The sequence below is a fragment of the Nannobrachium achirus genome, assembly GCF_963921795.1.
Source record: "Nannobrachium achirus genome assembly, chromosome: 6".
In the NCBI taxonomy this organism is placed as follows: Eukaryota; Metazoa; Chordata; class Actinopteri; order Myctophiformes; family Myctophidae; genus Nannobrachium; species Nannobrachium achirus.
Window position 1 is genome coordinate 28572821 of NC_137815.1, and position 25727 is coordinate 28598547.

At 40.6% G+C, this 25727-nt stretch overlaps 1 protein-coding gene across 1 annotated transcript; it reads left to right on the forward strand.

Moving 5' to 3' along the window:
• Window positions 1–9318: 9318 nt before the first annotated feature.
• LOC308286966 (protein lifeguard 2-like) lies at window positions 9319–25009 on the forward strand (the record flags this gene model as incomplete). Its single annotated transcript, XM_080728088.1, has 12 exons — window positions 9319–9393; window positions 11229–11289; window positions 13521–13588; window positions 14294–14358; window positions 15630–15683; window positions 15823–15873; window positions 16514–16553; window positions 16706–16743; window positions 17471–17558; window positions 19663–19758; window positions 21341–21394; window positions 24860–25009. The coding sequence occupies 12 exons, from the start codon at window positions 9319–9321 to the stop codon at window positions 25007–25009; spliced, it is 840 nt and encodes a 279-aa protein (XP_080584214.1).
• Window positions 25010–25727: the final 718 nt, after the last annotated feature.

Consider the following 25727-nt stretch of genomic DNA (forward strand, 5'->3'; position numbering starts at 1 on the left):
GCTATTTTTGGCTACAGTTCTCAGAATATGGACACTAGGGTTCAAGTTGTTAATATAAAAAGATTGGAAGATTTGGGGGACCCCCTGTAGTAACTCTGAGGACCCCCTAGAGGTCCCGGACCCCCCTGCACTAGACCAATGGTATATCTCTATGGACCAGGGAAGATATTAGACTTTTGAGGCCATCAGGCTGAGGCAGTGAGTCACTCTGCTACACCTGCATGTGTGAGAGTTTTACAGAATAGAGAAAATAATTCAGGAAAGAATTGTCCAAACGAAATGGGAAAACACCAGCATCCCTGACAATGCCCCACAGAAAATGTGTTGTCCAGAAGAGTCGCAGCAACGAGCAGCTTGTATAATTCATGCCCCCCATCGTCCTCTTGATACATATTCATGAGCGTCATGTTTTGACATGGCATGACAAGAGGCTGGCCGTCATGAATATTCATATGTTGATATCAGAATGTCATTTGGTTGTCCCGTTGGCGTTGGGGACCAGGACAGGCTTCAACATTATAATCCTTTTGCGAGATTCCAATTTGTCGATGTGGTGTTAGTAGTCATTGTAACAGCAATAGAATACAAACAACATTTTTGAGAAATACAAGACTGCAAACAATCAGGGCAGATGTCATTGCCATGTTGGCTTGTGGTGGACATTTTTGTAAAAAATAGGTTTTTGCCACAGACATACAAAATGAGTGGATAATAATATTACCAGAAACACATAAAGAGATTGTCGTGAATGAACATGACAGTTCTGTAACTCTGAGAGTACAATTGGAATTTTCCGATTCCCGTGGACGTCACCTGACACGTCAATGACATAACCGGAAGAAAAAAAAGCTTTTCCTTTTTGGCGGGGAATTAAAAGAAGAAAGAAAAAAAAAAAAATATATAGTGATTGTGTATGTGGCAAGGGGCTGGACGCAAGGTTGACGCGGAAGCCTCAATCTTTCCAATGGATGATCACGTGTGGACAAGCAAATTTTGATTTAGTTTGTCATAGTGTTTTGAATAAAATGTAATTTAATTTTTAATTTTAGTCGACTAAATATCATACGTATTTAGGCGACTAAATCTAGAGTTGATTTAGCCAACTAAAATGTATTTTGGCAGGCCTTGATGGCATCATAATGCATCATAATGAAAATAGCAGATCTACAAGCTCACAATGCGTCGCAGCTGCAACACCTGAGAGCAACCAAACATAAAATGACTCTCTTCTCCACTAGTCCCTCCCGTTTTAGTCTAGTTTTTATTTTATTGACGAAATTCGCAATATATTTAGTCTCAGTTTTAGTCATCACAGCTTAGTTTTTATTTTGTTTTCGTCAGTGAAAAAAACGCAGTCGACAACAATTTTTTTCATTGTTTTAGTCAACGAAATCAACACTGGTGGGAGTGTCTTTTGAATGCTCCCGTGCGCGGATCCGAGCGTAACAGAATATTCAGAGATTTTTTGTGAAAAACACACCTTCTGGCAGTCAAGGAGTTAAGATCGGAGAAAGCATTCGGTGTAATTGTTTGGCTTTGGCTATTCAAAAATGGTAATAATTATTTATTTAAATGAGCATTTTTGTGCGTTGGTCACACCGTCTCCTAAGAGTGACTTTGTCCGTATGTATGCATGTTAATCTATGCATGTCTGTCCGTAGCATAAGCTGCAATACCGCTGGTGACACACACATGCAACCCTGAAATGAACTGCAACACACACACTCACACCGCTCACTTCAAACGTTTATGCCCATCAATATTAAAAGAGTAGTTCACCCCCAAAAATACTTTTTTTACTCACGCCATGGAGACTTGAGTTCAATAATATTTTATGTTTTTTGTCACATTCGTAAGACAATAATTCGATTACAATAAATGTACCCCCACTGATTCCGGATGGGGACCCAAATGCATTTGGGTCCCCATCCGTAATAATAATAATAATAATAATAATACAAAATTAAATGTTTCAAACATTTTCGATAGTTCTCTCGAACCTTCTCTCCTCTCTCTCTCTGGCAGAGTTCCAGTCACACGTTGTGACACAAGTAGTGTCCCAGACTGGGGATAGTGACAAGTACTGTAGTGTATGCCAACCACACGCTCATGCACGAATGCACACGCGCACGCGCATGCACGCACACGCACACGCGCACACACACACACACACACACACACACACACACACACACACACACACACACACACACACACACACACACACACACACACACACACACACACACCATCAAGTAAACAAGGAAGGGGAAGGGGTGAAAGTGGGGACAGATAGCAGTTCTTCTTTCAGAATCATACTGTCCCGTCCCAGGTTTACAGGAGTGAAACAGCGTGTGAAATCTGCTCTGTCTTTTTTCTATTGATTACTCATGCTATGGAGCCTAACGTTCAATAATATCTTTTGTTTTTTGTCACATCCCTAAGACAAAGATTTTATTACAATAAATGTACCCCCATTGATTCCGGATGGGGACCCGAATGCATTTGGGTCCCCATGCGGAATCAATGGGGTAAATTTACTATATATATATTTTTTTTTTTTGTCTTAGGAATGCGACAAATACAAAAACATATCCATGAATTCAAGTCTCCATGGCCTGAGTAACAAATAGAAAATAAGTCATTTTGGGGGTGAACTACTCCTTTAAGATGGAATGCACCTCAAGTCAAACTCCACTTGCCCAAATGTCTTGACACGGGGAGTCGGGCAATCATTAGTGTCAGCCCCTGACTCCTGTGCAGCTCACAACACAAGAGGAGAGGACCGTGCTGGGCGACTAGCAGTGACCTCACCCTGACTGAGGTCAGTCAGCACCAGGCATGTGCACACATATACATCAAAGGGGGCTTGAGCCCCTGCCCCTTTTTCCGTCTGTAAAAATGTACCCTATAGATCAGGGGTTCCCAAACTTTTTTGTCTCAGGGCACCCCATAAATATATATATTTTTTTAATCCGAGGCACCCCTACATTATAATTGTCACTCCCAGCACCTTATATTCATAGCATATTGTCGTTGTCGGGTGGAAACCTTGTATGTCCAAAACCGTTCGTTTTGTATTTATCATCTATAAAATGTACTAAACTAGTGAAAACAGCAGATCTACAAGCACACAACGCCTCGCGATGCGAGGCGTGTGCTTGTAGATCGGCTGTTTTTACTAGTTTTGTGCGACAGTCTTGTATGATGAAGCAGGCCTTTGCTTTACCAAAAGACGAACACGTTTGAAACTTGGAGATACAAGATTTCTGCCCGACAGTGACGATATTTTAGTGATTATGTTGTGAAGAAAACGTTGAGATAATAGCCATTTTGGTTAGAACTGACTGAAAATAACTTTGTACTTATATTTTTTCAAGTGTCCAAATAAATTCCAAATATTATCAAATTATCTCGTAGCACCCCTGGACTGCCGTCACGGCACCCCAGGGTGCCCCGTCACCCACTTTGAAAACCCCTGCTATAGATACTTTGGTGAAAGAAACGTGTCCCCTTTCCATGCCATAGCTGAAGGCAGCATTGAAGAGAATTGCCTTGTCCAAACTTTCCTGAACTTGAATGCAGCATCTTGTGTAGAAAGAATTGTACTCTCTGTTTATTATGCTTAGTTCAGTGTGGTATAATTACACACCGAAAATAGCCGACCTCCAAGCTCACAACGCGTCGCCCTGCAACGCGTTGTGAGCTTGGAGGTCTGCTATTTTCACTTTAAATATTTTCACCAAAAGGCCCTTTTAGAAATGTCAGCCCCTGCCTCTCTAACGTTCTCTGCACGTCCCTGGTCAGCACCACTGGATCGCCACACATTTCCAGACAGTGTTGACACATGCAGGAAGGGACTGCGGTCGGTGGTGACTGATTTCAAGCATAGGAATAGAGGAAATCAAGTGGTTTAATTATAATAATTATTATTATTAGGTTATTAGTGGTTTGGGACAAAAAATTTGAATGCCCTGTTTAACAAAATCAACAAACATAATTCAGGAATTATTTTCTTAAATAGGAAGAAGAGACCACAATTTAAAAAGAAAAATACAGTGGGTCAGTCAGGGGTCTTCAATAGGGGGTCCGGGACCCCTAGGGTGGGTCCTTCCTTGGTCTGAACACTGTTGAAGACCCCTGCTCTAGATTAACAGAACTATAATGCTGTAATTCCTTGTTACTGTAAATGAAAATATAGTAGGCTAGTCATGCACAAGATATCGTATCGATATCTCGATATGACCATGCACAATATCAGTAACGATATGGGCGATATATCGCCCACACAGTTGTGTAGAGAGGAATAAAACAATAAGTCAACAATGCATTCATTGATTTGTTGACGTATACATGCTATCTCGACTATTTGATTAATTGCAAGAGTAAACGATAGAATAATGGCTATTAAAGAAAAGAACTGTCTGCCCTGAGAAGAGCACTAGCATCATTCTGCACCTGTTGAGTTTGTGAAACACTGCACAAGGTCGCCACCCAGTGGCTCTATACTTAACTGCATTGCAGTTGAAAGAACAATGGGTCTTTTGTGACAAAAACTGTATGTGTTCTGTAATTAATTATGTCATCATGCCTGTATTTGACACACATATGACCTAAAAAACAACACTGTTTGGTGTTAAAAGTCCACTTCCTGTTCAACTCTCTCTCTCTGGGGTGTTTATTTCAAATAGATTAGACACTTTGTATTGCAATGATAATACAGACAGACAGACAGACAGACAGACAGACAGACAGACAGACAGACAGACAGACAGACAGACAGACAGACATACAAGCGGGCATGCAGCCATGCACTCAGGCGAGCATGTGCCCATGCACCCACCACCACCCACACACAAAGGTAGAATATAGGCTACACAAATAAAAAGAACAAACTCTGTTGAAAGGTGAATCTCTTTGTGATCATTTCTGGTGCAAAACTGTTATTTCTCAGGATAAAAAAAGAAAAAAGAAAAAAAAAAAGAAAAGCAGCAGCTAGCCAGCTACATATCCATATGTATGTATAGGCCTATGCAGGCTCTTGGGCCAGTTAGGGCCTGGGACTGGGACCAGAAATCTCCATATATTATATGGGCATAAAAGGGATTTTGTTTCTGGGAATGACCAATTGACCATATATGGACTTTTTATTTTATTTTATTAATTAATAATAAATATGTATCCATATACATGCAATATGTGTATGTCCATACATGGAGATCTGAACAAGCCACACAGATATGGGCCATGCCTTTGCCATCTGGCCAGTGATTATCAATGACATCAGGGATCTTCATACATGGGCATAAAAGGGATACCCATATATGGACTTTTACATGGGTGATCACTTCCTGTACTGACTGAAGGACTGACTGACACAGACAGACAGTTGACAATTTGACCAATGTATAATCTGTCATTTTAGAGGTAGCCTATTGAAAAGTCCTTAAATTAAATGTGCAGATACCCTCTATACACTTAAACTTTATGTTGGTTTGTTTACTGTTGAGTGAGAAAACAATGTTTCACATTAAGTTGAGCATGACCTGGGGACCCCCCCAAATAATTTGGGGACCCCCCTGGGGTTCCCGACACACAGGTTGAGAACCACTGATCTGAATGCATGAATGAACCTTCTCTATAGCCCCTTTTCGACTGCAGTTTTAGCACCACACCACACCACACTACACCACACCACACCACACCACACCACACCACACCACACCACACCACACCACACCGCACCACATACAAATATCTACATTTTCCATTACACAAAAATACCCCTATCGGTAAGAAACAAATGACCCTTTTAACTGTGATTATAATCCAATATAAATTTGTATTACAAATTATAATGCACTATAATGGATTATAACTGTGATTATAATACATTATAAAGTATTAATGTACTACTATGATAATTATAATACACTATAATAGATTATAATAGTGGTTATAACACAATAGAATCTATTATCATGTATTACAACTATATCATGGTAGTCTAAATGAAAAGTCAGTGAGTGATCAGTCATTATGACGTGTTTGGCCCTGTGTGGCCTAGCTCAGACCTACTCTAGAGTGGATACTTTTTAGTACCCCGTTTAGTACCACTTTCACACCACACCACTCTACCCAGGGGTCCTTGTAGTGGAAAACCTGGCACAAGTGGGCGGTGTGGTGTGGAGTGGTGTGGAGTTGGGCCAGTGGAAAAGGGGCTTATCTGTCCATGTCTAGACATGTGACATGTCAGAACAGAAGCTGCTGCTACACCCATTCTGTGCTCACATGAGATGGGTTTATATTTATAGTTATAATATGCCTCGGTACTTACTTATCTTGCCAGAATCAAAGGGGTAGAAACAAACTGATGGTTTAGGATTCTTATTTCTTAACAGCACTCAAAAACATCTCTCTTGTACAGGGGAGAAAAGGAAGTACCTGTCCTTGCCACTTGCTGTAGCATAAGTCAGCATGCAGCAAAACAACATAAACAGCGCCCCCCAGAGACAGGGAGTTACAAAACTTGGAGACAAATGGAAGAAGTATTCTCCCTAGAGGCAGTGAAGTTAAACAAGGAAAATGTTCCATTACCATTACACATGTAATTAGCCCTTATCTAAAAAAAAGAATAAAAAAATAAAATATATATATATATATATATATATATATATATATTTTGCCCTAGCACCCCAAATCATGACTGACTGCGGAAAGCAACTCTGAACTTCAGAAGGTTGACATTTCTCTATTATAAATCCTTGTTTTGAGTGGCCTGTGTAATATTGTAATATTTTGAAATATGGACGTTTGATATTTATGGTATGCCATAAAAATGCAAAATCTTAACACATTAAAAAAAAATAAAAAAAAATAACCTCATGTTTCTAGAACATATGAAAGTTTCAAAAAATATATCAAAGTTTCAAGACAACTTACTTTTACATAATATTCTATTTTTTCTAGATTGATCCGTAGACATATAGTAGGATTGGGAGACGGTGGGCAGTGGGCTTATGTAAAAGGCCCTTCCACATTGACAGATAGTTGGTTAGTTAATTTATTGAAACATTGGGCCCAAACAATGATCGAAAACCCATGAATAAAAAGGTACAATACATTAAAATATACAATGCACAACATTGAGTCCACCCTCTAAACCAGCACTGAAACAGGCTGACAAAGGCCCCACGATAGTGACAGAACCGGAATGTTCACTCACTTTTAATCCTGCTATTAATATAGCTGATAAGCTATAAGCAATAATATTACACATGAGGGTGTGCTTTACCCTGATTTCTATGTACTTTTCCTGGTCTAGGTCCGGGACCCCTAGCGGTTCCTAATAGTTACTACTGGGGGTCCTCCAAATTTTTGTGTGATACTTGAACCGTAGTGTCCATATTCTGAGAACTTTAGCCAAAAATAGCAGATCTACAAGCTCACAACGCCACAATGTCAATTTTTAGCAAAGAGCTTTGGTGTAGAGGGGAAAAAGAGCAGACTAAGTAGAGTATTATACTTATTAAGTATTGACGGTTCAAGTGATTAAATATCTGAAAACACAAATTGACATGTATCCCAAAATACACTGGTGATTGTGCTGCCAAACAATGAAACTATATGGAATCTATGAAAAGGTTGTGGGGGGTCCCTGCTTCATCTCTCTCTCAACTAAGGGATCCTTTGCCATGCCAGTGGTTCAAAGAGGTTAAACCTCTCACGAGTCTTATCCTTCTGTTACTGAATCAGTTACACAAAGACATGACATCATGGCTTTACTGGAATGACTCTTTAACCCATGACTTGCAGTTAGTACACAGTTAGTACACACAGTTTAAAGATAACAATGTAACAGCAATGGCACTATCACTAAGTCAAAGAAACAAATCAGTGCACAGATGTACATTAGCTTTCTTATAGCCTAGGTCCACTTCCACATATAGTTGAACAAGCTCTCACGTGTCTGTACAATTTCAACAACAACAACAACAACAACAACAACAACAACAATAATAGCAACAACAACAATGTAATAGTATGTTTTCTTCTGGTCAGTGATGTTGTGGTTTATGCAGAACCTAGGGAGAGATGGTTATTTTCAGTCAAGGTTCAAGGTTCACCGTCGTGCATTATTGTTTCTACAGGTATTGTTCATAAGAATAAAATGTATTTTTGGTTGGCTGCCTGCAGCAGCATAGGTAATATAGTAATTATAATAATAGCATCAATGTATTTACATGTGCATAAATAACTATCAACTTGGAATATTATATACACCAGCAGCATAAAAGGCTCAATTCAATTACATTTTATTAAAGTGTCAAATCACAACAAGTTGTCTCAAGACACTTTACATGTAGAGCAGAGACTCAACAGAAGACACTAAAAATGTGTTTTATCGGAATTCAGAATATGAAAAGAAATCTAAAATGTAGGAGTGGTTTATAAAATGTAGCAGTGGTTATCTGCAGTTGTATATACAAAACAAACGTTAATATTAATTAGATAAGCCACCTCACTCCGAACTAATGGTACGCCGAGAGCAAATATGTAATGAGTGGCGCCAAATATTTCTTTTCTACACAGAAACTGGAAGAACACAGAAATAGCTACAGAGACAGCAGAAAGCTCTGAATCCACAAGCCTATGGCAAATTGAACCATATCATTTCTCCCTATCACAAGTGACTCATTGATATAATAGGCCTATATATTTATAGAAAAAGTGATTTTGGGTTTCATGACTCTTTAAGGAGCTTGTGTTTCTTCTCCAAAATACTCATACTTCCTTGGTGGGACCACAGTTCTGTAACACATAATGTAATATGTAACTCACCTGAATCTACAGCAATGATAGGAAAGATTAACTGTCGGGGCAACACACTTTTAAATGCTTCGCCTAACACATTAGAAACTGCACCCCTCAGTGACAGGAGTGGTACAATCCTGTCTCTGCTCAATGCTTTAAGCCTACCTGGATATCACTAGGGATGACCCACCTCACTCGGGCAGAGGGGCGGGGGGAGAGAGAGAACTGGCGCGGGATCATCAGAGTTAGAGAAGAGATTAACCTCGTGCAGGGCTTTGTAAAATTGTTAGTGTAATCCTCCACAGCGAAGACAGATTTAGAACAGCCATAGTAAGCAACAACACTTCATCCCCACACCGACAGGCTCTGAACTGTACTCCACGTACACACAGCAGCGGCCTGAGGAAAACACCAGAAGAAAACCTTTTGTAACTGGAAGATCTACTTATCAATAATCATCATCATCTGACCACCGGCCTCTGGCAGAAGAAGCAGGTCATATCCATGTCATCAGCAGCAGCAGCATCATACCTGGTGGAAGACACAGGAGAAGAGAAAGACAACATGACAAAGGGAAAGGTATAGTATATTTCATTGAATTTTTGATTCGTTTGATTTATTTAGCAAGTTTTTTTAAAACAATACAAAAAACAACAACTGTAAACCCAATATAGGAGGGAAAAGTTCCTGGAGGAGGTAAGAAGCCCAAACACGAGGCCTCTTTAAACCTATAACACAATAATAAACATTAGTACTAGAATATGATTGGCAAACAACATTTAGCCAACAGAATTGGCACGCATGAATTGAATATATATGGAATTACAATGTAGCCTACATGATTGCAGTATGAAAATACGAATAAATCGGCAACATACAGCATGTATGAACGATCGACAATTTTCTTAGCAATTATTCGCATACCTTTTCAATGAATCGAATAATCGCTCATTTTTAGAATATTTATATATATATATCAACAAATCGATGAACTACATATAAGCCATTTTTTGTACTTTCTCACCACATCGGTGTCATGCAGAAATTTAAAAATAGACGATCTACAAGCTCACAGTGCCCTGCATCGTGTCCCCTAGTGAGCTTGTGGATCGTCTAAGATGTTTGGCCTACAATGGTATGCCCAAAACAGGGATGGATTATGAATAGATTAGACAGATATTAAAATGTTAACTACGATAATGAATTAAATTGTTTTTTTCGTTTAACTAATTGCCCCCTAGTATGAATGCTACTTTTCGCATCTGATAGTTTCATTATATTGTTGTACAAACAAGCATCATTTTATGATGATTCATTCATATAGAACGATGAACTTCAGGGTTAATGGTCAACAACAGACTTCTTTTTTATTAAATTGTGAAATTATCATGTGATAGGCCTACTGACTTTCGGAAATTATCAAACGTACAGTATCAGACAATTTACATGCATTTCCCAGGAAATGCATGCATTTAATTCAGTCAGAACAGAAGCAGGGATACAATTTATCCCCATTGGCAATAGAAACAGAAGATTTTAAGAGAGATATAAAGCAGAGACATGGATTTCCAGCAGCAACTACTGTATTATGAACAAATCAACCCTACTGTATACAGTGGTTCTCAACCTGTGGGTCCCCAAATGATTTTGGGGGGTCCACAGATGATTAACTTAATGTGCAACATTGTTTTCTCACTCAACAGTAAACAAACCAACATAAAGTTTAAGTGTATAGAGGGTATCTGCACATTTCTAAAGTGACAATATAAGGACTTTTTAATAACTATAATATGACACATTAAACATTGGCCAAATTGTCAAATATTATAGGTACAAAAATGTATTGGACTGACAATATTATTTTTAAATAATCGATTAAATCAATACGTTTGTTGAACTGTTACGCACCATGTGTATGATGCACAAGTTAATCAGACATGACTGTCACTTGAGACCGCTTTAAATCTATCAGATCCAAGTTTCACCAACCAAATGTGGTGTGTTTGTATGTGGGGCTACGGATGGAAATGAGCTTCTAGCTAAATCCGGCATATTTACATGCAGTCATTTACAGTTCATTGATTGAAATGTTCATTATGTTCCGGAAATAAACAAATAAAGTAGCCTAAGCAAAGTAACCAAATGAATGCAAAGGCAATTCTTTTGCGGATGTTGGTGTTTAAGTATGAGTTGACAAAAAGCTCATCATTCTTCTTCAGTATAGTAGGCCTACACCAGCCTGGTTAAAGAAACCCTACGTAATCCTTAAGAGAAAAACAGGACAGCTGTTATGCAACAGGTCCTATTATAGAATGTATTATCATCTACATAATATCTTAGAAAAGATTATGACCTACTGCTGTATAGTAAATAAAGTTGTACAACTAACTAATGGCACATTGCTCACTTCACAGGTCGGTGCTTCAAAGTCGGACAATGAGCCACCAACCTATCAAGAGGCCACTGGCGTTCCAGGTAAACATACAACTATATGTGTGACAAATCCATGTACAACATGGTACTGTAACACTAGTGTACAGTGTTTTTGTATAAACAAAGTTGTAAAAGCCACTTACTGTACAGTATTTATCCATCGAAACAAAATATTGGCAGATGGGAGTATGGGAGCACGGCAGCAAAGAAAGGCCCACAAACCACAAAACCAGTCACTGAAAATAAATCAAGTTAATGATTATGAAAACAGACTGTAAAACATCTCCTCAAGGCGGTTGTTGTGATTTTGTGCAGCACACCGGTCATTGGTAACGATGCAAGTTGTAAATGCAGAGACCGGTTGTACCTGTGTGTCTGTCTATCTGTCTGTCTGTCTGTCTGTGCCCCTTTTATGCCCATGTGGAGTTCTGTGTCAAGCATGACAAAATATGGAGCATCAATGATGTCAGGTTTACTCCAAGTATGGGTATGGTGACGGTTTGATATATAATAGTCCTGTGCCCGGGGGGTATGCACACTCACAGTATATGAGGGATTGAATGCAGGTGTCTCAGAAGTAATGTTGGAGTCACCAACTCAACATTGACGTCCAGTTGTGCAATACCCGTTGTATCAGTCTGTGATGTCAGTACTATGACGTCAGAGTATGGCGTCAGCATGCAGATAGACAGCCATGGTGGCGACACTGTTTATTATCAGTGACTAGATTCGGGCGGCCCAGCGTCTAGTCGGCGACCTGGCCAACGCGGGAACGATGTAAATAGGGAATGAATGCCCCGCCATTTAATGCAAACCCTATTATACCTGTTGTAGGACCCGTTTTGACCATCTGTTTGCCTGTGTCCATTTATGCCCATATATGGAGATATCTGTATCTGTCTGTCTGTCTGTCTGCGTCCATTTTATGTCCATATATGGAGATCACTGCAGATATAGTTCTGGGTCCATTTTATGCCCATATATGCCCATATATGGAGATATCTGTCTATTTGCGTCCATTTTATGCCCATATATGGAGATCTCTGTATCTGTCTGTCTGTGTCCCTTTATGCCCGTATATGGAGATCTTTGTGATTCTGCGTCCATTTTATGCCCATATATGCCATATATGGAGATATCTGTTTATCTGCGTCCATTTTATGCCCATATATGGGATCTCTGTCGCTTTTTGTTTGTTTCTTCTTTAAGCAGAATACGCAGCCTGCTTAAATCTGCATCATTCAAGTCATCCTCCCAGTCCCACGCTTTGTTGCTTGTCTTATGTTTGTCTTTGTCTCTTTTATTTTATTTTTATTTTTTGGAGCGGACCCCATGAATGCCCCACCCTTTAATGCAAACCCCAATATACCTGTTGTCATAGGACCCGTTTTGACCATCTGTTTGCCTTTGTCCCCACCCTTTAATGCAAACCCCAATATACCTGTTGTCATAGGACCCATTTTGACCATCTGTTTGCCTTTGTCCCCTTATGCCCATATATGGAGATCTCTACACACACAGTACCGGTTGCTGAAAACTCTGATGTCAGACATCAGCTCCGCATACGGGCATTCATTTTATGCCCATATCTGGAGAACGTGCGTGCCGGTGGGAAGAATGGTTCTCAAGATACGCGGATTACATACTCATGCGGCGTACGTGATGTCAGAGCCTTTTATGAAGTGATGTCACAATGAGTCAGCGATTGCGCTGATTTCCTCCGGAACAGCCTGATGTAAACAATCAGCTCCGCGTAAGGAGATTCCGAACGTTTCGGGCCGGTTTCGGAAAACCGCGCGTCAGGTCGGGTCGAGGCCCGGCACTGCACTCCGCGCCGCGGCGGGGAACGCGCGTGCCGAATCTGAAGCCGGTGGGACGAACGGTTCTCGAGATACGCGGATTACATACACACAGACAGACAGACAGACAGACAGAGATTTGTCGCATTTATAGATAGATGTCAGCATGCTCATCTGCAAATTTGGGCATTCATTTCCAAATTTGGGCTGTGGCGACACTGTTTAGTATCAGTGATGCAGTCAGCATGCAGACAGATAGTCAGAAGGCGGACGGACATATTGGAGATCAGCTGATCCGACCAACTAGCCACTCGTCGCATCACTCTATTGGGTCGTCGGTGATAGGCGCGGCAATTAGCTTATGAAGTTGGTCGGTTTTGGACTACTGGCTCTCCAGGCTACAGCAACTCAAAACATGTACTCAATCAAGTACAGTAAGTAAAGTAAATGTACTTTGTTTGTGTGTCCTGTCAGGCTATGAGGAAATGCAGGTGCAGTTCTCCTGGGATGATGCTCAGGTCCGGAGGCTCTTCATCAGGAAGGTACGGAACCTTAAGCACTTTCACTGATCGGGGTTCCCCAGGGGTCCCCTCCTGCTTCCCCCTCTATACCAGGGGTCTTCAATGTGTTTCAAGCTCTGTGGAATAAGTCACAAAATACCTTTTGAGGTGGGACACCAATTTGCATCCAATCAGGAGAAATAACTGATTTACCAGCTTTGATTTCAATCGTGTTCAAATTTCAAATTAATTGTCTGCTATTTTTCGTTTTGTTTTATCACTTTCAATTTCATATTATTCTGTATCCTATGAGTTCTCCTTCCTGACTGGATGAAATTGCTATCCTGGCCTGAACATGTATTTTCTGTTTACTAAAGAGCTGGAGAGACAGAGAGCTAGGCCCACGTTACTGAATAAACACTCTATAGCAATGATTACTATGGAAACATAGAGCTATTTAACACTTATTTTAACAAAACCTTAGCCTACTGCATCTTTTATTTGTCAAAATGAATAACAACACATAATTGCTGACATTGTTTTGATGCTTATATCCTTTATCTTAAATGTATCTGCCTGGTAAAATTTCTGCCTGTTGATTCAATTTAACGCAGAAGGTTTGGTTCCATGTGTTTACCCTCTTTAGAATTTAATTATTCTTAGCTCGAAAAACATCTTTGGAAATGTCACTCGAAATTTTATCGAAACATTCTTGTAATGACATCAGTGTGTGTCCTGCTCCACCAGGTCTATTCCATCCTGTTGTTACAGCTGCTGGTGACGGTGGGAATCGTTGCCCTCTTCACTTTCTGGTAAATGTTCTGCTTCTAATGGAGTATTTCTACACCTAGTAGGAGGAACTAATAGGAAATAAGGACATAATAATAATGTTTACTATTGGTGAATGTTCAAATTGCACGTTGACTCTAGAACAGGGGTCTTCAACGTTTTCAGGCCAAGGACCCCTTAGTCGAGAGAGAGATGAAGCAGGGACCCCCCCTCAACCCATAGATACCATATAGTTTCATTGTTTGACAGCATAATCATCAGCGTATTTTGGGTTCATGTAAATGTGTGTTTCCAGATATTTAACCACTTGATTAAATACTTAATAAACTTGATCTTTCACTCTGTACTTAGTCTACTCTTTTTCCCCTCTACATGAAACCTCTTTGCCGGAAATAGACAATCTACAAGCTCACACCGCCTCGCAGCTCGCAGCGCGAGGCGTTCTGAGCTTGTAGATCTGCTATTTTTGGCTAAAGTTCTCAGAATATGGTATGGATGGGTTCAAGTGGTTAATATAGAAAAGGAGAAAAAAAGCTTCTATCATACAAAGATTTGGAGGACCCCCTGTAGTAACTCTGAGGACCCCCTGTTGAAGACCCTGCTCTAGAATTTGTACTGCACATTCATAAATGATGAGAGTATAACTGACTTGCTGCTCGTGCTTATGGGTGGTGGTGCAGTGGATTGATTGATTGATTGATTGATTGATTGATTGATTGATTGATTGATTGATTGAATACTTCATACTTTTATCAGTCAGAAATGTCACCATTCAAATTATAACGCTCCAAATTATGGAACTCATTTTCATGATAACAAAATTATTTAAATCAATGCATGCCCACCACCACAGAGGTTGTGGCTTAAAATCCACCGTGGAGCATCCAGCTTTGTCGAGCGTCTGCATACAAGAAAACAATTGGCTTGTGTTCGGGGGAAGGTGAAAATTGTCACTGTACTTTACGTATTCCTATACTGGCTGGAAGTGGCACCTGTCAGCAGGGAGTGTTGGGCGGGAGGAGTAGAACGAAAGCCTTATGTTCTCCCGGTGGGGGCTCCTCACTGGCAGGTGAGTCAGTATAGGACACCACTGCAGTGACAACACAGAAATGTGTTTGGGGAGGAATTAATTGATATAACAACTAAATTGGGGAGGAAAAGGGGTAAAAAGCTAAAGTAAATGTAATTAAATGATTTGCTCTCTCTCTCTCTCTCTCTCTCTCTCTCTCTCTCTCTCTCTCTCTCTCTCTCTCTCTCTCTCTCTCTCTCTCTCTCTCTCTCTCTCTCTCTCTAGTCAACCAGTGAGGTTCTACATACAAACTCACCCCGGCTTGTATTCGCTTGCAAAGTAAGTGAGGACACAGAGTCACCATTCAAATCATAACGCTCCAAATTATGGAACTCATTTTCATGATTATAAAGTGATTTAAATCAATGCATGGTGTTACGGATTTCAGCTTTTAATTAGTACCCTCCTCTTCCAACAGCCTAACGTTCCTGGCCACCTACATCGCACTGTCCTGCTGCGGAGATCTGAGGTAAACATCTCCTTCCAACATACTGTAGCTATCAATAAAAAACAATCAAAGCTGCACCATCGAGATGTTGATCACAGAAGTGGTTCTAAAACATTTTCATGTCAAAGACCCCAAGAGAAGTACATGTATTTGGCCGTGAACCCTGAAAAGATTTAGCGCCAGAGAGGATGGTTTTGTTAAAGATTTTTCAAACGCTTTCAAAAATAAAGACTCAGACAGTGATCTTATAGAACTGCATGAAATGATTTTGATATTATATATTATCTATAGCACCAAAAGTGTTGATGAACAAAAAGTCCCGCTCACTACTCTCAGCATCAGCAGCTTTTATTCAAAGTGACATACGTTTCCGTCCCTCTGGAAACTATTTTGATAGACTGATTGATTGATTGATTGATTGATTGGTTGATTGATTGATTGATTGAATACTTCATACTTTTTTCAGTCAGAAATGTAAACAGCACGTGGTACAGTCAGACATTAGAGCTATAAGGATAACACAACAAAGTCCTGGGGACTTGTATTCCATTCACCAACATGAATGTTATGAATAACACAATAATACATTGTCGGTAGATATGATCAGTATTGAACTCAGAGTCCGTTATTGAACCTTGGTTTTTCGTTTCATTTTTAACAGGAGGCAGCACCCCACTAATATCATCCTGTTAATCATATTTGTGAGTATGGCATTTATCAGTTATTAACATTAAACAATAGGACCTTTCAATAAGTATGCCTCAACACATAATACCTTACGTATTTTATTGCATGGCATTGCATTGTATTGTATATTGTATTGTATTGTAATCACTTTTTTTTTGTCCCTCAGACTTTGAGTTTGGCTTTCATAATGGGCTTTATGTCAAGGTAAAGGAACAATGCGTGTCTGTGTGTGTGTGTGTGTGTGTGTGTGTGTGTGTGTGTGTGTGTGTGTGTGTGTGTGTGTGTGTGTGTGTGACTGTGTGTGTGTTAGGGCATTCACAAATAGAGATTTTTAGCATTCACAAATAGTGATTTTTAGTATTCGACCTCAAAGTATTCGAATAGTCGAATATTCGACAGGACTGGCCAAACTGTCAAATATTAAGTAAGCATTGCAAGAGCCGATCTACATGCTCACAACGCATCGCAACGCGAGGCGTTGTGAGCATGTAGATAGGCTATTGTCACAATATTTATCTGTGGAACCGAGTCACATAAAATGTAATACCTACAATTCCAAGTGCTTGTCAGGGTTCTTATGACTTCTATCTATATACGAAAGCAGAGGGGTTCTGGGAAGTTAGAGTGAGGATAAATAGAGCTAGGTAGATGTCTGGGGGGCGGAGCTAAGGGCCAGGTAGGCCAGGTAAGTGGCGAGAGCGCAGGTAGGTGGAGAGGGGGGAGGAGTCATGGTGTGTTTCTCTCTCTCCTGAACTTCTGTTGTTCCAACACCATATATTCGATGTCGGTGAACAACGTCGAATAGTGACTTTGATATTCGAATATTCAAATATTTGGTGAATGCCCTAGCGCGTGTGTGTGCGTGCATGCGTGAGTGAGAGAGCGAGTGACAGACAGACAGTTCAATAGTGTGCTCTCTCCCTCCCTACAGCTTCTACAACACCAGGTCAGTGATGCTGTGTATTGGAATCACAGCTCTGGTGTGTCTGTCAGTCACCCTGTTCAGCTTCCAGAGCAAAGTGAGTGTTCATTTTATTTATCTCTCACTGATATCATTTCATTTATTTATCGCTCTCATCACTTCTCCATATCGTCCCTGTCGGGCAGAAACCTTGTATCTCCAAGTTTCAAATGTGTAAATATTTTCGCGAAGTAAAGCCCTGCTTCATCAGACAAGGCCGTCGCACAAAAGTAGTGAAAACAGCAGATCTACAAGCACACAACGCCTCGCGGTGCGAGGCATTGTGTGCTTGTAGATCGGCTGTTTTCACTAGTTTAGTTAATTTTTTTAAATGATAAAAACGAACGGTTTTGGACATACAAGGTTTCCACCCGACAACGATGATATCATCTATTTAACTTATATAACTTCCAACTCCATCTATTTTCTTCTTTTTTTTTTTTTTTTTGTAAATTAACGCCCTGCTTGATCATACTACAGCAGGGGTCTTCAACAGGGGGTTCGGGACCCCTAGGGGGTCCTCAGAGTTACTACAGGGGGTCCTCCAAATCTTTGAGTTTTATCTTCTTTTTTATATTAACCACTTGAACCCTAGTGTTCATATTCTGAGAACTTTAGCCGAAAATAGCAGATCTACAAGCTTGTTAGGGCTGACCTTCGATTACTTTTTTCATAATCGAAGCTTAATCGAAGCTTTCTTTCGAACTTCGAAGCTTCGACCCCCCCCCCCCCGGGGGGGGGGGGGGGGGGGGGAGCAAAAGTTTATCGGTTACATAAGTGATAACCATTAAGGAAATGTGTTTAAAAATGCGCGATTTACACAATTTTAAAAGGGAAAACACACCAGTTTTTTCCTCATAATAATGCTCCTTATTTTCATTAAATAGTACAACAATACAACGAGGAAGAAGAAGATACGAATGTTTTCTACATTAAAGAAAGGTGTTTTTGCAGGACAAGTAGGATTGACATAATCACATCACGTCAGTAATGTAACAAAGCGCGGCTGCAACAGCAAACACTGCAGCGCGACTCGAGCCCTATATAACAAACAGATTAACTCCCAAATCCCAAGGTGTTGTACACGCTAATGTAATAGTAGATTTTATAAATAATTGCACTGCACTGTGTCTGAATTAAAGTTCCACACTCATCAACCGAAAGCTGATGGTCAGGCTCAGACAACGTAGCCTACTCTATGCGGGCGACTATTGAGCTTGCAGCAGATCCGATATAAACTTCATCAACACCACGACAACGTAACCCTAGCAAGTTGGGTTTTAAGCTATTTTTTCCTCTTTAAAACGGGATCGACGCTGACGGGGTCCGTTTTGTAAAATCCAATTTTCGCTGTTTGTTTCCTTGCGTTGAGTTGTGTGTCTGTCAGCGAGTGGAAGACAGCAAACGCATGCATGGATCATGTTACACCGACAATGGTTTGATAACGAAATGTGTGACTGCATCGCATAGTTGCATTGGGTGATGTTACTCAGACATTGGTTTCACACATTTCGGTGCCAAACGAGAGGAGGAGGGGGTGACGCTATCACGCTAGTGGAGCGAGGCGCATGCAAGCTAAGGCACGCGGCCCCCCCAAAGGACAAACGGCCGCGGCCGATTATTCGAATTTATTTTTCAAATTCGAATACCGTGCCTTCGAACGAAGCTTCGAATATTCGAATTTTTTGGGTCAGCCCTAATTGTAGATCAGCTATTTTCGGCAAAGACGTTTGGCGTAGAGGGGGAAAAGAGCAGACCAAGTACAGAGTGAAATGTCAAGTTAAGTATTGACGGTTACTACAGTGTCAAACTAGAGCATCAAACGTAGCAGATCCACAAGCTCGAAACTTGCAAGCGCAAAACACAAACTTGTGGATCTGCTACTTGAACTGATATTTTTGAATTTGAATTCTGAAAAGTTTTGGACATAATTCCACCAGACAGAGACAATATCATAAGAACAACGCCTGTGGTGTGTACAGTATGTGTTCCAGGTTGACTTAACACTGTGCTGGCCTGCTGGATGTGTTCCAGGTTGACTTAACTGTGCTGGGTGTGTTCCCGGTTGACTTAACACTGTGCTGGGTGTGTTCCAGGTTGACTTAACACTGTGCTGGGTGTGTTCCAGGTTGACTTAACACTGTGCTGGGTGTGTTTTTCAGTATGACTTCACGACGTGTCAAGGTGTTCTGTTCTGCATGTGCATGAGCATGCTGTTCTGTGCCATCGCTCTGTCCATCGTCGTACCTTTTGGATACGTAAGTTATTATCCTCATCATTCACCTGGTTCACATGTGTTCAATATACTGGAGTAAATGCCCTCTACCATTATCCTAGAAATACAGACAATAACTAGTCCCTGTTTACTCCAGCAGGTCGTCCAGACTGTTTGAGATGGCTATGTGTCAGGCCAGCCAACCTTTTTCAAACTGAATCAACATACAGCCTAAGACAGAGCTCAAACTTTTTCTTGTCAAGGACCCCCAAATTGACACATATTAGCCCGCAGACCCCCATTTGAAAAGATATGCCAAAGTCCCATAAGAGAATATTTTTACCAGCAGTTTTAACAGACTAGAGACCCCAATTTATTATGTAAAATCAATGGTGATTTAACTCTGAGAATCAGGGTCTCTTTTGTTCCATTTGTATGCTCTCTGAGTTACAGACCCATAAGGGTCCATTTGGTTCCTAACTATCATTTAGCTGGGGACCACCCTGGAACTCCCTCAAGGACCCCTGGGGGTCCCCAGACCCCACTTTGAGAACCACTGGCCTAAGATACACTTAATTTGTCTGTGTACATGCAAGTGACATTTTAGCAGCTGATTTTGTGGGGGTTACTGGATGACAGTTACATGTATGTGACATTTAAGGACTTTAAACACCTGCCTAAAAAAGAAAAGAGACCAAGATTACGGCATCAAAGGTAATCAACAAACTAAACTATAAAAACTGGTCAAACATTGTCCAAATTGTCAAATAATATTTAAAAAAATATATATATAAATAGAATAGTGTGGCTATTTTCACAATATTTATCTATGGAACCGAGCCAAACTAAATGTAATGCCTCAATGCCAACATTCGAAGTGCTTGGCAGGGTGGGGAGTCCCGGTTCAAATAGGATAATTTTGGGGGGTCACAGCCTGTAAAGGTTGAGAACCACTGCCGTAGATGTACTGTATACTGAAATATATCAGGATGAGGTCATCGCTGTCTGTGTGGCCGTCAAAATACCATGTAACGACGACTCTAAATATAGAGCTGCCTTATATACAGTACCTGTACACTAACTAAGGTGTCTCTGAGTGGAAAAGGGATTAGCCTTTCGTAATCTTTAAGGTAATCTAGAAAAGTGCACATGGTCTCCTGTCCTGCTTAGCGCTGCTGCTCAGTAGGGCTGTCACAATTATTACATAATCGTCTAATCGTGATTATTTTACATAATCGCGATTATTTTTCATAATCGTCATAATCGTTTCCATGTTGAAAAATGTTCATATGTTTTAAAAAAAGTCAGAAATAGTGGAAATAGCAGATCTACAAGCTCACAACGCGTCGCATCGCGACGCGTTGTGAGCTTGTAGATCGGCTATTTCCACTATCAATGTTCTTTTTTTAAGCATAAAGTTGTCAAATATGTCAGTAATGTCTTTGTATATTTAGGTTAAGTGTCATATTTGCCATGTGCAACTTCAAAGCCTAAAAGCCATGACGAAAACACAATTAAATCGTTAATCGCAATTATTTGAGTGACAGTTAATCGGTATGTAAAATGTCATAATCGTGACAGACCTGCTGCTTAGTAATGCCTTTCCTCTTGTTTTCTTTTCTCAGGTCCCCTGGCTACATGCTATCTACGCTGTGATAGGAGCCATGCTCTTCACCCTGGTGAGAACAACCAAACACCTTGCAACACTTTAACCCAGGGGTCTTCAACAGGGGGTCCTCAGAGTTACTACAGGGGGTCCTCCAAATCTTCCAATCCTTTTGTATATTAACAACTTGAACCCTAGTGTCCATATTCTGAGAACTGTAGCCAAAAATAGCAGATCTACAAGCTCACAACGCCTCTGTGAGCTTGTAGATCGGCTATTTTCGGCAAAGAGGTTTGGTGTAGAGGGAAAAAGGAGCAGACTAAGTACGGAGTAAAAGGTCAAGTTTTTTTAGGTAATGTGCTGTCAAACGATGAAACTATATGGAAACTATGAAAAAAGGTTGTAGGGGTCCCTGCTTCATCTCTCTCTCAGATAAGGGGTCCCTGGCCTAAAAACGTTGAAGACCCCTGCTTTAAACCGTTTAGGGCACGGTCACACAATCTTTTGATTCTGTCCATACGGCGGATTATGCCAGCCTTTCAATGGGAACGGAGCGGTTGGCATTGAAAAGCATTGTCAGAATCCTCCACATAGGCAGAATAAATGAACCAAAGACATATCGTCGTTGTCGAGTGGAAACCTTGTATGTCCAAAACTGTTTGTTTTGTATTTATCATTTTAAAAAGGATTTAAACTGGGGCGCTCGCTGGCCTAGTGGTCAAGGCGCATACCACATACAAGGCTATGATGCCTGCTGGCGTCGCCGGTTCGATTCCCGATCCAGACGACCTTTGCCACATGTCATTCCCCATCTCTCTCCCCATTTCCTGTCAGCCTACTATCCTATCAAATAAAGGCAGAAAAAGCAAAAAAAAATATCTTAAAAAAGAAAAAAAAAAAGGATTTAAACTAGTGAAAACAGCCGATCTACAAGCACACAACGCCTCGGTGCGAGGCGTTGTGTGCTTGTAGATCTGCTGTTTTCACTATTTTTGTGCAACAGCCTTGTATGATGAAGCAGGGCTTTACTTTGCGAAAGAACGTACACATTTGAAACTTGGAGATACAAGGTTTCCACCCGACAACGACGATATGTTGCTATAAAATCGTCTCTGTCGGGTGGAAACCTCATATGTCCAAAACTGTTACTTTTCAGGATTCAAATTCAAAAATAACAAAAGTATCAGATCTACAAGCTGAGGTTTCTGCCTGACAACATGGCAATATTTATCAACAACTAAAATGACACAGAGGCCTTCCCAGCTTGAAAGGTATAGAACAACGTATAGTATAGCTGTAACAGTTCTTAATGGGTTAATACACATCAACCTTACCCTATAGAGCCCCCTAGAAATCCAAACCGAAATTAGCCGAGCTTGTTATTTCATTATGGATCGGTTGTTTTCTTGGTTAGCTTGTAGATCAGCTATTTCTGGATACTCTTCACGTTACAAACTGCTAAATTAAATGGTGTGTGAATTGTGTATTATCCACTTAAACCCAGTACATAGCCTACTTTGTTGTACATCAAATTGCGAAAATAGCAGATCTACAAAGGTCCAAGTATAATACTCTATTATGTCTCTGCAATATATTTCTTTAAGTATTGAAAAATGGAAATACTCAAATAAAGTATAAGTACTGTAGCTCAAAATTGTAGCACTTAAAGACGACTTCACCCATTTTCAACCTATCTTCATATAAATGGTCCTCACTAATGCTCATTAAGATACAGTACCATTTTTGTCTACCCAGTCTGTGTCTCAGAGGAGGGCTGTGGACAGTTCAGAAACCTGCCTAGCAGGCATCGATGGCAAATCCAAACTTTTTAGAAACGGCAGGATTTCTATTCCTGGAAAGTTAGCATGCTATAATACTGGAAGCCATTGTTCCTGCGTTAATTGAGTTTTTGCATCACCCACGGGTCCCACTGACCGCAGGTTTCTGAATTGTCCACAGCCCTCCTATGAGACAGATTTGTTTTACCATTTTATAATGAGCATTAGTGAGGACCATTTAGGATATAGGTTGAATAGGTTGAAATGGATGAAGTCGTTCTTTAAAGGACAACTCCGGACGGAACAACATACAGTAGGCTCATTTTCCTACTTACGGTATATTGATTGATTAAAATGGATTAGTATTCATTTTAAAATCCTACTTATTACCAGGATGGGCCTTGCCCCAGCCTATATCTCGGACCTACAACTGTCCCCCTACGTGCCGCCACGTACCCTGAGACCTTCCAACAAAGCACTCCTGGACATTCCAACAGGTCAATGAAATACTACTGGCCTCTGCTTTCAGAGCCCCTACCCTTTGGAATGCCCTGCCCCTGCATGGAGATCAGGCTCGCGTCTGTCCCCCGTTATAAATCCCTCCTCAAAACGTATTGCTATAGATTAGATTTTAATGCCCATTTCCCTTGACTCTAATCTATTTGCACTGGTCTTTCACCAGCATAAAAGTTAATGTACTCAGTTCTCTACATGTTTTTAGTTTTGCTGTTTCCTCTGTAAAGCACTTTGTAACCCTGTTTCGAAAGGTGCTACTGTACCTAAATAAAGTTTTATTTATTACATTTATTATTATCATCCCTAATGACTGTCCATGGGGTCTATTTAGCAGAATTGCCCTTGTCATCCAGTTTCCCGGCAGACCTCATAGCATAGAGTGGACCATATTGCTACTTAAGCAATTTGCTGCGGTCAAAAGTGATTTTCATTTCATGAATCGGTTATTAGTTGTCGTTGTATTGTACACACATCCATGCCTTGGTTGTCCCACACACGCCACCACAGTCTGGTAAATCATGTTTTGAGGTGAGCGTTCGGCATAACAGCCAATCAAAGTGTCTGTAAAGAACCGACACTTGACAAAAACAAGGAGCAGCATAACATCTGTTTAGCAGACTACGGCAGCTCATGTGGGACAACCAAGGTGTGGATGTGTGTGAGATGACAACTAATAACAGATTCATGAAAAAATAAATAACTTTTAACTGCAACAAATTGCTTAAGTAGCAATATGCTTATGGACTCTACACTATGCTATGCTATGAGGGGAGAGTGTTTTCTGCTGGTGTTTCAGTCTGAGTGTATCAAAGGTTGCTTTCGGAAATGCGCACCGGGTGTGTGCTCAGTGTAGTGAGTGCCTAAACCCAACCCTAATCCTAACCCTAACCTCAGTAAAACTATGCCTAAACCCAACCCTAACCCTAACCTCAGTAAAACTATGCCTAAAACTAACCCTAACCCTAACCCTAACCAGACCCGGTGCGCATTTCCGAACGCACCCTTTGATACACTCGGACTGAAACACCAGCAGAAAACACTCTCCCATGCTATGAGGGCTGCAGGGGAAACTGGACGACAGGGGCAATATTCTCCTAAATAGACCTCATGGACAATCATTTGGGATAAATAATACATACAACACTGGTTTACCTCATGGACAATCTTTTGGGATAAATAATACAGAAATACAACACTGGGGTTTACCATGGTTCTCTCCTCTCTCTCTCTCCTCTCCACTCCAGTTCCTAGCGTTCGACACACAGATGCTCATAGGGAACAAGCGCTACACGCTGAGTCCAGAGGAGTACGTCTACGCCACCCTGAACATCTACCTGGACATCATCTACCTCTTCAGTTTCATGCTGGCCATCTTCGGAGGAGGCCGCGACTGAAATGAAACCGCCGTCTGTCTTGTTTTGTGTCCACATGAACGCTAGCTAGGGCATTCACAAATAGTGATTTTTAGTATTCGAATTATTCAACCTCAAAGTATTCGAATAGTTGAATATTCGACAGGACTGGCCAAATTGTCAAATATTAAGTAAGCAAGAGGCAAACATTGTGAAAATAGCAGATCTACATGCTCACAACGCCTCACGTTGCGAGCGTTAAATGTAATACCTACAATTCCAAGTGCTTGTCAGGGTGGGGGTCCCCAGTTCAAATATGTTTATTTTCGGGGTCACGGCCTGAAAAGGTATGAGATGCCCTGGTATAGAGCATTAACAAATTCATCCACCAGGAGCATTGGCAACTCATTCTTATGACTTCCTATCTAGCCAAGCTTTATAAACTATATATTTTTTTAAAGAGAAAACAATAAAAAATAAAAATAATAAGCGAATATTCGACTTCGGTGAACAACATCGAATAGTGACTTTGATATTCAAATATTCGAATATTCTAATATTTGGTGAATGCCCTAACGCTAGCGTACCTGTTCTGATGGGGGCGAACATTTGGCGTAAATAGCCAATCACAACATTTGAGTTGGACTATTTACGCCAAAGACATTTTGGTGTAGAGAGGGAAATACTAACAGACCTAGTATAAAGCCCTGTGGGACCACAGTCAGCTATGGTTTAAAGTCATAATACTGTGTTATCAATT